This window comes from Falco biarmicus, chromosome 3 (genome assembly GCF_023638135.1).
Source record: "Falco biarmicus isolate bFalBia1 chromosome 3, bFalBia1.pri, whole genome shotgun sequence".
Classification (NCBI taxonomy): domain Eukaryota; kingdom Metazoa; phylum Chordata; class Aves; order Falconiformes; family Falconidae; genus Falco; species Falco biarmicus.
Window position 1 is genome coordinate 113,507,397 of NC_079290.1, and position 13,144 is coordinate 113,520,540.

At 38.4% G+C, this 13,144-nt stretch overlaps 1 protein-coding gene across 7 annotated transcripts in view; it reads left to right on the forward strand.

Moving 5' to 3' along the window:
• The window catches only part of RERE (arginine-glutamic acid dipeptide repeats), a 254,366-nt gene that overhangs the window by 120,915 nt on the left and 120,307 nt on the right, over window positions 1-13,144 (forward strand). For all 7 annotated transcript variants that reach the window (XM_056331900.1, XM_056331902.1, XM_056331895.1 and 4 more), the window contains exons 4-5: window positions 8,764-8,869; window positions 10,354-10,450. In XM_056331900.1, the coding sequence (XP_056187875.1) occupies window positions 8,764-8,869; window positions 10,354-10,450 (203 nt within the window). The remainder of the gene's footprint in view (window positions 1-8,763; window positions 8,870-10,353; window positions 10,451-13,144) is intronic.

Sequence of the window (13,144 nt, forward strand, 5' to 3'; positions counted from 1 at the left end):
ACTTGTTTGGTCCCAACTGACCTCTTTTGTAATCTTTCTAAAAACAGAGAAGATGATGTCAGTTGCTGATTGAGCACGTTTTCTGGGGCGTGAATATGAGTAGAATTCCAATGAAAAAAGATGGATGCTTTTTTGGTGTTGAAAAAGAGGAGTCCACAGAGCCTAGGTACAAATGGCTGGTTAGAAGTTGAACATATTGAAAACTGTTCTATTTTGACAGATGACCAGTGGCCTCATAGCTTCATTTTGAAGTGACAAGTGATTTGATCAAATCTAGTTTGCACTTGCTTTTATGTAATTACACATACTCTTTTGCGTGTATAAAATGTCATTCTGTAACTAATTTGGGCCAGTAATTTATACAGTAGATCTTTTTTTACATAGTTCTTTGTTCTTCTGTCTCAGTAGAAAACAGGAGGCTTCACGTTAAACTGTAATGACCCTATACTTTTAAGAGCACTTTCAATTAATAAGATTTTTAATAGTTAACTTATTCTTTAACAGAATTGGTCAAGCCTGAACACTCAGTTTCAGTTGGCTATTTCACAGTTGCTTTTTAGATCTTTTTTCAAGACTTGGGAAAGCCTTAATTTTTATTTGGCTTTTGGCAAGTGTCTTACTAAAGCTATTGTTCCATATGGGCTTAGGTCTTGGAAAGGAGTGGCGGCTACTTGCCTAACAGTATTTTCATTTGCTTCTTGTTTCCTTTTTCTTTAATACGATGCCTAATTCACAGATTAATATCCTGTTGTTGACATTCAGCATAATCAATATCAGCCTCTCTGTCAAGGGGAATTGCTGCCACGCACCCCTTGGCAGTTCATTTGGAAGCAAATAATTAGCGGACATGGGCCTGAAAATAGTAGTAGAAGAAGGGAACAGAGGTGTCTGAGTGAGTTTGTTGTCAGAATCTGATTCTAGCTGAGTTAATATCTCTTTGAGGATGGAGCTGTTATCAGTGTTGGAGAGGATTTTCTTTTCTTGGAAGTGTAATTTTAGGAGTGCAGAGCTCTCTTCCTTATTGATGCCATTTCTGCGGAGTGATATTAGGCTAACTAGTGAGGTGCTAATGTGTAACACCTCCCACCTAAAGACCTGAGTGGAGTTGTAACCTCAAAATCTGCAAGCACTTTACTCTGGTGGGTGAGTAGTTGAGGTGTCTGCAAAAGACAATGAACTAATCCAGCACACTGATTTTGCTGGGAAGATCCGATGAAGCTGGGTCTACATACTGGTTTCATCTTCTTGAATTCTAGCGTATCAGCTCTTGGGTGACTGGGGCTGATTTTTGGCTTAATTATTTTGGGGTGGTTTGGACATCTGGAAAGCAGAAATTGAGGGGAGGGGAAATTTTAGGAAGGGTGCTAAATAAAATTAAGAGCTGGTAGGTAACATTTATTCCACAGTAGCTGATTTTTGTGTAAGCGTGGAGAGGAAGACAGAACTATGAGGAGCAGATAGGGGAAAGAGGAAAAAAGCATTTAGATGGCCCAATTTGTTGAGCTTTCGTCTTAGAAGTGCATGTAGTTGAAGTACAATGAAATACAGTGCTAACCTGTATCCTGATGGAGGCAGACTACTATTGAATTCACTAAGGTTCATGCTGTCTTTTAGTGCTATTATTTGCAGTTTCTGATGGATCTTTCCGTAGTTCTCAGATACATAATTATACTTTGTCATATATGCTAGAGAGTTCTTGCCTTGTGACTTTAGTACATCATCCCACTAGAATATCCGGTGTTCATAAAATGGCAGTGCAGCAAATGTTGGTAGTACGGCTCTTCTGGTGATCTGAAGACTGCTGCTTTATTTTTTTTTTTTTTTCTCTTCTAAAGAGAGTCTAGCAGCTACAATGCCAAAACACCCACACTAGGAGACAACATATGGCAGCTACTATGAATTAACATAGGGAATTAACATGTGGGTAAGTAGCACATTACTTTGTGTTTTTAAAAAGGCTTGAGCCTTGATAGCTGGATTCTAAGCTTTTAGCTATCTGCCCATCTCATCCCAATGCACAAAATGCAACCTTTCAGATAATGAGTTATGATTTAAGACTGATTTTGGCCATGTTTTGGAACTGTTTAAAGGTGTAGGCAAACAGATTGTTGTTTATACTTGCATATGTGCATATTGGTATGTAGGCTGAGAATTACAGGTGTGTTTACGGAACTTGTATGCTCTCCCCTTCCCTTATGTGGGAAGCAACTGTATACAAATAACTTGCCTGTACTGAATAATGTTTGGCGTAGTTCACAAACACTTTTGCTTTGGACTTTGTAGAAACTGTAGTAGAGATCTAGAATAAATAATACTCTCAACAAAGCTGAGTGGCTCTGAGCAAGAGAACAGAGTTTCTTGTGTAGTCTTCAGGACAGGTGTGTCCCTGAAGGTGTATGAGTGTTTGTATGCATATGCATCTGAGTGCAAAACTTTGAAATTCAGGGGAAGGTGAGTGTGTGGTTTGTTTTTACATCCCTGAGTTATTTGTACACAAGACTGAATTGATTTCCAGCATGCTGAGGTGACTTCATGAATTCCGAAAGGAGCTTCATTTATTAAACTTGTGAATAAAAGGGACACAAGAGAAATTCTTGCTGTAAAAAATCACAGAATGTAAAGAGCAAGACATTGTGGAAAAAATCCTATATTGTTTTGTCAATAAATTATGCTTTCTCCTACATAGATCACAGGAATGGGACTTTACCCTGGAAACAGCAATATTTGATACCCGAGGCAGCTTATTCCCAGCATAGCTCACACTTCACTGAATACACCGATCGATTATCCGCGGCTTAACCAAGTCTTCTCATTTCCTGCCTTCCATTACTGCGCTCAATCAAGCTGGCTGTTCTTTGTGGCCTGCCTTGTGCACTGAGATAAGCCATCAAGGCATGTTTCTATTAGAAAAGCTCTAGTAGATGGAATACTCATTAGATAACACTAACAGGTTTAAAGGTTGCAGTCTTTGTGTTGGTTCAGGTTAAGAGGACAGGAACCAAAAGGGCTGCCTTCTTGGGTTATTGTGTTTGAGGGGCAGAGAGGATTAAATTGTATGTTGCTGTATGTAGTACTCTTATTTAACATTTTTATTTCTTGCTGAATACTGATAGCTCTTACTTTTGACAATGCTTCTGTGTTTGCAAGAAGTAATAATGTGTTAATATGCATGCATCTGAATTAAATAACCCGGCTGCGAAAATAATATTCATTTGAAGCAATAACCTCTGTATTTCTGAGCTGGGTTTTCCTGGCTTACAAACAGCTGATCAGATTTCTTTTTTAAATGGAAAGCAGCCTACGAAAAGATATCCTGAGAACTTGAAATTACTTGCACTGTTGCAGAGTGGGAAGAAGAATGATACTTGTGGTGTCTCTTTAGCTCCTGATTTCCAGATAGTTTAATTTGTGCCACCCCCCACCCCAAGGGATTTGGTATCAGTGGTCTTCATTTTTCTTTTTCTCTCGATTGGATATAAGTAAATGTCAAAATCGAGTAAGTGTAAAAATAAATACTTTACAGTAGAAAATACAGGTAGCAATTAAACGTGGCAGGGGAGGGGTGTGGTACAGCGAGCAGAGCAAGTCAGATTTGACACTTGTATTGGAGCCAGGCTAATACTGTGTTATGGAGCATAATTAGAACTGTTTGTGTTAAATGAAATAATCATTTTTTGGGCACAAACTCCGTCCCAAGGGAGTGAGTTAATTTGTAGCATTTAAAAAAAAAAAAAAAAAAAAAAAGGCAAGCAACCCCACTTGAAAACTGGCTTTGTGAGGCCAGAGCCTTTATGCTGCAATGCATGAGATACTTATTTTGAGCAGTGGAATGACTGATAAAATATTATTGTGTTGTTAAAATAATGCAAAGAATTTGGTAGCTTAGAATTAATCACATGATCATTTTTTTCTGATAAAAATTTTCATCGTTAAAAGTATGTTTGAAAGGAAAGATGTTCTTTTCCTTGTTTCTGTTTTGCCATTTGTTTCTTTGAAATAGCTACTATTCACTGACTCCAGTGTGCCCATCTGTCATCTCCAGCATTTGCTGTATTGTTTCCAAAGCTAGTTGTGATTTAACATGGTATCTAAATAGGGCAAGTAATGAAGTGTAGTGCTTAAATCCCTCTGAGAGAATCTGCAGGACAGCTGTGATCATTTGCACAATTTGGTTAGTCATAACATTGGGAAGAGAATGTGGAATCTCTTCAGATGTGAATTGTAATGTGCAGTAGCTCTCTTTTCAAGTGTGTTCTAGAAGAAAACTGGCACCCTGGAAATGTCACAAATGCTGCGGGAATCAGTACATTCATACTTTTAAAGCAAACCTGCAAGATTATAAGCAAACCTGCAAGATTATTTCTTTTCCCTTTTAAAGGAGAGGCTTATTTTTAAATAGAAGCTGACCAGATGCTTGTGAACTGGGATTCTTTAATCCATTTTCAGATTTTATCTAATTCTTGTCGTATGTCCAAAACAGATTCATGTTTTTAAAAATGAATAATAAGCAAAACAGCAGAAACAGCAAAACTCCCAAGTGAGTACTTTTCAATGCTGCAGAAATAGACAATATTTTCATTTAAGGGGATAATGTAGTTTTGTAGCACAGGGAATCTTTTTGAGCTGACAGAAAGACACTTCAAAGCACTTGCCATTGCTGTGATTTCTGCAAGTATGAATTTGGCATGTGACTCTGCACCTTTTCATATGTAAAGGCGTGGAAAAAAACCCCAACACTATGAACTAGGGGACATTCCTTTGTGTGCACGTGGTTCTAAAATAAATGGTCTACCACAGAAGTTGGTGCCTTGACACTTCTGAGTATAGTCTGCTTTATAAATGACATACATATTTAGGATGCTGGCTGACAAAATAGCATGTCTAGGAATTTCTGTGCAATGAAGGATGTAAAAAAACCAAGTTTGTGACAGACGTTTTATATTTCTAGGAAGACTGAAACTTCATGTTAAACCCCACAAAATCATGCATGCTGGTGAACAGATAAAATACTTTTCAAGATGAAGCATTTAAGTTGGACATAAAGCAGCAATGATCCTAAGAGGTATTTGGGAAGAGGTCAAATCAGTCACAGCTGCCCCCCCTGCCCAACAACAACAAACCCAACAAAAAAAGCAAACCCAAACAAACAACCCAAACTCAGTCTCTACCAGGAAGATGCAAATAGTGGCTTATTAGTATGTCAACATATTTTTAGTTGCAGCATTGTCCTGAGATGTTTCTGTGAAAAGTTACTTGTATACCTCAGTTGTAATTTTTTTTGCTACATTCCTTACATATGGAGGCATTCAGTTGTGCCATGTGCATGCATTCTATGGTTTGGATGATGGAGAGCTGTCAGCATCATTGAGCATGTACTGCTTTCCATTTTGAGAGATACATAATGAGTCTGATAATTTTTAATTATCAATTAATACATTGGCCATGTTTGTGTTTTCCTGTCATAATTCACTTAAAATCCCTATTTAATAAAATTTTGGTTTTGTAAGTTAAAAGCATAGAAAGTTGGTGTACCTCTTGGTTTCATATCTATGCTTATACATGCCATTTGGATTGATTGGTTTTCTGTCATCTGTTTTGGTTCCAACTTGAACTTAATCTTTGCTCTTCAGAGTCTTTATAATTATTTTTGTTTCTGAAGTGTAGTGAAAGAAAAGCCACTCTTCTGTCTTATGAAACCCCCTGTAATTCCTTTTTCTTTGTGCTCTTCCCCTCTGACAATGCCTCACAACTACATGGTCAACCTGAAGAAGTCAATACCATTCCTGTTGGCAGGTTGCAGTGTAAAGCAATTCATCATTTCTCTGAAAACTTAGGTTCAGCCAGCCTCCAGAAATACAGTCTTATTCCCTGTGTTCTTCCTGACTGTGAATCTGATTTCAGGGGAGGAAACATTGTTGTTCTCTTCCACTGTGAACAGTAACTACTTACCTGGAATAAAACACATAGCAAAGGGAACAACTGAGGTGTTCTGTGAGTCTGGGAACAAAGTTCCAAAATGGGAAATGAAAACTTTCCCATCGAATTAAATGCTGGAACTTAGCAAAAAGCTCTGGACTGTCCTGAATTTATGGATTGAGTGATGAGTTGATAAAACACTACAAAACATAGTAAATACTTTGCCTTCATTGTCTCTTAATGTGTGAATATTCCTGATAAACTCTGGTGTAATCCCCTGCTATTCTTTTTTTTTTTCTTTTTTTTTTTTTCTTCGTTTCCTCCAAACCACATTGGGTAACTTGGTCATTTGCAGTGAAGCTTACAGGAGACACGGTAATAAGCAAAAACTTCTCTTTGCATTGACTGAATGGCAAACTGGGAGGGTCTTTTGAGAGGAGCGGAGAGAATGAGGTGGTCCTTTATGGCAGACAGCAAGAGGAAAAACTACTCCCAGCTACTGATTTTTTTTTTTTTTTTCCTATCCAGGTGTATCAGAATGCTGCGTAAGTGTTGACCTTAACCTAATCCCAGTGCTGTTAACAATAGCCCTGTGCTATCCTATGATGCAGTAAGAAAATTGCATCACCATCTCCTTTAGCCTTGGCCTAATTTGAAATAAAGTTGTGACCCCCTAACTCACAGCTCTGTGATGCCAAGGAAATGAAAATGTGATGGTTTTGATCCCTCCCGTTTTGTTGCTGTATAACCCCAGCGTACACGTACGTGAAGGATATACCTTCTTGCAAAACTTGAAGGCCGCAAAACTGCTGGCTTCTGGCAGAATCACTGAAGGGTTATGTAGGGGGTTGTATCCATTCATTCATGCTCACTTTGACCTCTCCATGACCAGTTCTTGTTTACCCAGATACAGTAACTTGTTTCATTTTTCTCTGGGCTACACACAGACACCCCTCCTCCCTCACCCACCCTCCCTCCCCCCCATTTGTTCTTAAGAAACACTTCCACCAACAAAATTCAATACTGTATTTTGTAGTTCATGTTCATGTTCCATATACATATGTTCTTATACCTCCTTTACCCCATGCTTTTTGGAGCATTGTATTATTTGAGAGACACCCAACTTTAGTGGCACACACCAAGAAAATTTAAGCATTAGCTTTTGATGCTTGTTGTAAACTGCCCGTACATAGGCGAGTAGTACTCCTGCCGCAAAGAGATGCTTTCTGAGTGTGCTTTCAGGACTTTGTGTAATGCAAGGGGGGTGCTTTCTTCTCTCAACTAAAAAAATGTGATGAGAATTTGCAGAGAAATTCTGGGTTAATGTTTCCCACCACAGCTGCGTCCAGTTCTTGTTACCGGTAGTAGAATTTATGAACTTGTAGCAAGAGAGTAACAGAACGTTTACCTTTTTTTTTCCTTCAGAATTCAGAGTGTGTTCGTAAAAACTGTGACGCACAAAACTTTCTTTCAGAACAGAAGTCTGCAACCATGTTTTTTGAACAGCAGGCAGCTCAAAACGGTGTTGCCTCTCAGACTTCATCCTTTTGAGCTTTTTGATGGATTAGACAAGCTTGTTGTCTTGACTGAGAATGTATTCTTTTTTTTTTTTTTTTTTTTTTTAAAAAAAAAAGTAGGTTCAGGTTTCTCCTGTAAAGCAGAGCACAAATATGCTTTGTATGTTCTTGAGGGGCTTTAGAGGTGTGCGGTGCATAGAGCTCGTGGTAGTGGCGGATTAAAGAAACTTTTCTGGCACAACGCTGCCACTATCAGGTGTTTTGTGGTATTACATGTGTTTTTAATCAAAGGCTTCAAGAAGTTAATTTAATGGAAACATGTTGATGTTTATTAAGCAGAAAGGGTGGAAATCGCTGTAAGAACCAGGCTGATGTGAACAGGAGAGATGGTGATAACTTCCTTGTCCCACAACCTATAATTTAACCTTTAAATGTAGGATCTAGAGAACTGTAGTCTAGAAAAAAACCGAACGGTTCTTGCAGTTGTCTCATGCCAAAAGAATTTTAATTTCCCTTTAGGCCTTCCTCTGTTTCTTCAAGTGTTTTGGAGCAGTAGAAAGAATTGGCTTCAAGGGTTTCAAAGATAAACTGAAGCAGAGAGTCTGTAATAACTTGATCTAAAAATTCTCTTTAAGTGGTGTTTATGCTTCAGTTTCCTTTTGTGAAGGAACAAACTGGTAGCTGGATTCTCAAATTGAAAAGGAGCACTTGAGGAGGATAGTTTTGTGAGGTACGTGAGCAGTCACAGCCTATAGTTACTGGGATTGAAGTGCAGCATCCTGTTCTTTTGTGTAAAAGAGTCTTAAAGAACATCTGCAAGTATGTCTGAATCCATCTGTCCTTGGGCGGGGTGTGTGTGTGTGTAAATCTGCTGTCTCTTGGTTACAACTGTTGAGAATGGTTGCATTGAATTATGTTACTATTGATACTCTTTCCTATGTTTGGCTGTAAATAAGTCTTGTTTGTAGAAATTAGCCGACTAACATCATGTTGCGTGGGGGCAAAAATTCCAGTCTTTTTCCGATCCCTGCTGCTTCTTTTCTTTGGTTAGTTTTTTGTGAGTGAATAGATCAGTATTTGCTGGTCAGCTATAGAGAGAGATACAACTGCATGATGATGCAGAATGTTCTTGTTGCCTTTGTCTAGTTTGAAATCTAGTCTGTCGTTAGCACGTTGCCCTTGTTTCATTGTCATAGAAGTGTGTTTTCCTCCCTATTTGGGTCTTACTTCAGGTTTCTTCAGTGTTGAAACAAATTTTGTACTTTAGAAGATTGTTTCAGATGTGGTCTGATTTTCCTTTTTAGTAATGCCTTTAGACCTTCTTTTTCAGAGTAAACGGGACCACCTCCTTATGAATGTCAAATGGTACTATCGTCAGTCTGAAGTCCCAGATTCAGTCTATCAGCATTTGGTTCAGGACAGACACAATGAGAATGGTAAGTTAGGCTCCGTAGAGTAAGGCCTTCTTTACTTGTACTCTGAATTTTAAGTTTTAACAGTCCAGAAAGTAAGAATACTGCTGCATAGGGATATGAAGCAAGGACTGTTGATGAAAACAATATATTAGAAGATGGATGATAAGTGTTTCTTACCTGCCTTGTTCTAACTAGTATGTGTCCTGTAACCCTAGCTATAATCAGATGTGTTTCAGGTATGGTTTAAATACTGTGCTGTATTATACTAATGCCTTGAGAGAGAATAGAAAAGAAAACTAACATTGGATTCTTTGTAGGCCTTCTGGACAGTGTACTAATATGTAACTAGCTGGAGACCAAGTTGCTGAAGAAATTGTGAATCTCTTTTATTTTTTGTCCTTCTGCCATAGTGTCATGAGAACTACGTTTTTTACATTCATGCTACCTTGGATGTATGAATACTCACTGTGGTTAATATTGCAGTAAGTGATGTAACTGAATCACTTAGAGCTGAGTTTCCCCCTTTTCTCTTTGCAAAAATAAGTGTGATCTTGGGTTTCATAGAAGCAGAAGAAACTTTAGTACATATTCCAGTGTCATTTATCTTTACCCTCTAGGGGAGACCTAACATTTGCTTCTGTTCTTACTAGGAAGTTTCCTTGAGGCAACCGTTAAAATTCTGAAGATATTCCAAGGCGAATTGTGATGATAAAAGTTGATGCTTGAAATAGGGACACTTTTTGGTGCATGGAAGTACAAAGTTGAGCATATGTTCTCCTTTGCAATTTGCAGACATTAAGGACATTTTGTGTGTGCTTTCAGCAAAAGCTGCACAAATTTAACATTCCTCTTAATAATTTATTTGAAACTTCTAATAATGGAATAATAGGCACACTGGCAAAAATGAGCATTTTTGATAGTATGGCTGCTTTGTTACACTTGTGCATGTGGAGAAGTATTTTTGTGTGTTCTTCAAAGGTATTATAAAGCAAGTCATAGAAAAAGTTATCTTCCACTTTTTTCATTAACACTGAGGATTTTCTCTATTTGAACATGAATATCAGTATTTACCTGAAAGCCAGAACACTAAGCAGTTAGTACGGTCAATATTTTGTTGAAGTTTTGAGATTAAATACGCGAAACAGCCAAAACATTATCCCAGAAGCCAGAGATAAATTAATTTGCTTAGTTCCTTTCGGCGGGGAGTGCCCATTTCTATGTGCAGTGGATAAGATGTGTCAATCAGTACCCTTCTTTCCCTTCAGCGGTTCTTCAGACATGGCGAGGGAGAATTCATGTGTAAAAATGGGTATTACATTATTTCTGTACCTTACAGGCTATGTAAACAATATCAGTGTTTGTCATCTTAACACTGAGGAGTGTGTATCTAAAACATTCTCAGACTTTGACCTGTAAAAAATAACCTGCAAAATGGCAATGGTAGATGCTTTCAGCTACAGCTAATGCGTTGGTGGTTTTTTGTTTGTGTTTTGGCTTTCCGGCAGACTCTGGACGAGAGCTTGTTATTACAGACCCAGTTATCAAGAATCGAGAGCTCTTCATTTCAGATTATGTTGACACTTACCATGCTGCTGCCCTCAGGTAAGTTACGGAGGATGTGGTGCAGTGTTTGAGGTGGATGAGAAAAACCTTACTGAGAAGTGCTTTTTATGTTTTTGTCTGGGGATCATTAGCATACTGCTTAGCTTTCTCCTCATCTCCTACAGTAATTAATTTGTGTTATCTGTTCTCATTCATAAAGGAGCTGTAATTCTGCAATCTTGTTTTAATCTCAGTTAATCAATGTTGCTCAGAGGATACTGTTTCCCATCATTTCCAATTTAGGTTATTGCTACTTCCGGCAGAAATGCCACCCTCTTCCCTCCTCTGTGTTTGATTTCCCTATTAACAATAGCATCTCCTAGTAAAGTGACTGGTAGTATGTTGCCCTGATTGAATTGTGTTAAAGGCTTTTTCTCAGAAGCACTTGTCATTGTTGCAGCCCAGCTAAGAGCTCCATTAAAAAAATAGCTGTACAGACAGGAGGTAATGGACCCTTGTATTGTTCTTTGTACACCCTTCCCTGGAGGTTGCTGCTCTCTTGACTCACTAAGTTTTTCACTTAAGTGGCTAACCTTTGACTAGGCCAAGGGGGTACACCATTACTTTAAAATGTTTTCAAATAGAAACAGTAAGGCACTGTTTTTTAGCAGATTTTCAACATGACAGACATGCATGGATATTGTCAAAATGCAAATTGAATATCCTTCCTGATAACGCTCAGATGGTGTTTCACTAGAACCATCTGGAGATTTTTTTTTTGTTCAGTCACTTTGCTGAAGCCACTTACTTCAAGACAAAGTAGCTGCAACTTCTGTTATATGGGCAGGAAGAAGTCTGATTTACATATTAAAGTTTTTATTTTTATAAACTTGGGAAATTCCAGTGATGTACTACAATCTCATGAAATGCCACAGTGCCTTTTCTGAGTTACCGTTTGCCTTCCAATTTTAAACTGGCATGCTTAGAAACAAGCTAGCAGGAGGTTGGCTGTCTTGGTGGAACCAGTCTTGGAAATCTCTCTGCTTAGGGAGAGAGAGAACCTGAACAGTGTGCATGGAGAGTTCCCTGGGGAGTATTGTAACTTCTCTTCTACATACTTTCTGTTTGGGTTTTTTTGCTTTTGAAGAAAAGATAGAAATAGGAAGATTAAAAAATGGAATATATGTGTATACCAAGCAAACCTGAAAAATAACCTTCCATTCTCCCTTTCCAAAAAGAGGGGAGGCTGCTGGAAGACCAAACTGATCACTTCCTCAACCTGTCTTCTGTTTCATGTACCTCTTTTTTGTTTGGAAGTGGGCCCCATAGGCACCTGTCAGACCACTGTTTTGCTTCTCTTTGTTGGTATATGGTTTCACTGTTGTTTTTGTTGTTTTCTGGATTGTTCATGCTTTTGATCATTCTTGCATGCTTGTTGATGGCATCTCAAGATGATCATAATGGGGAGAATATACTTTTGCAGGATAAAGATTATATTTTTCTTGACTCTTTATTAGCAAATTGTGATTAATACACGTCAGTAATTTCCAGCATACAAGATGAACATAAGGGTAATTGCACATGGTGCTCTTACAGTTTGGAACATAGAGTAGGCTTCTGCCATCTTTTGTGTTGTGGCAGGAGGATTAATACGAAATTCTGATTTATTACGAGATTATTTCTCTGCCCTCTGGAAACAAATGGCTCTGGTCACACAATGAATGGATGACAAACTGGAAACTAAAATCAGTGATCGTAACTACCAGTCTTCTACTCTAACCAGTAGAAAAATTTACCTAGAGTGTGAGAAGCGAACAAACAGAGATTGGCTTTTTGCCAAGTGCTGTGCTAGACAGATAACGAGCTGCCCTCCCAAGGAAGATATCTGACTTCATCCCTGCACAACCACCAGAGGACCCCAACGACTGAAAAGCGCAAACGCAGTGGGGGTGGAGTTACTGAAATCATTTCAAGGAGTATGTATATGGCTGGTGCAACCTCAATGGTATAAGTAGATCATATTTGAACTTCTTTGGCGTGTCTCTGACAAGAGTCACGTGCCCAGCACTGTGGTTATTGCTCTTTGACTTTGCCTCACAATAAAAGATTTCCAAACCTACCTTTGGCGGGTCAGGTATTTATAACATAGAGGATACTTGTCAATCGCTGTGGAAGTGTGTAATGAAAGTTTTATGTCCTTTTTACCTAAATGGTAAATCTTTGTGGTAATGTGTAGTATTACTTGTCTGAAATAATATGAACAAGCTGTACTCATATGAATATAGATAATAACAAGCTTATCTGGAAAATGCTTATTAACTTCAGATGAATTATTGAAAGAAAACTAAATCTTTTCCCCCAAAATACTTTTAAAATGTGAATTTAATGTGAAATATCAAAACAAATGCCACTTCTCACTTTCAGAATGACTAAATGAGGAAACTGGCTTCAGCCACCAGAGATAAAACTAATATTAGTGAACAAGTTTGTCTTTTGGTATTTCTGTGTGGTGCCTCAATTGTGGATCTTGTTAAATAATGTTCCATTACAACCCGGCATGACCTGTGCAATATTCAGTGTTGCTTTGTCCCTTGTCAGAAAGGCAATTGACTGAGAATTAGGCAATCATAGGGACACTTCTGCAGCCTCAGCTCACAGGATGGCTGTATTGGTTTAGTGGGTTTTGGTGTGTGTCCACCCCCCTGCCCCCCTAAAACAGTTGGCAAGTTTATTCATACTTCATCCTTCTGGTGT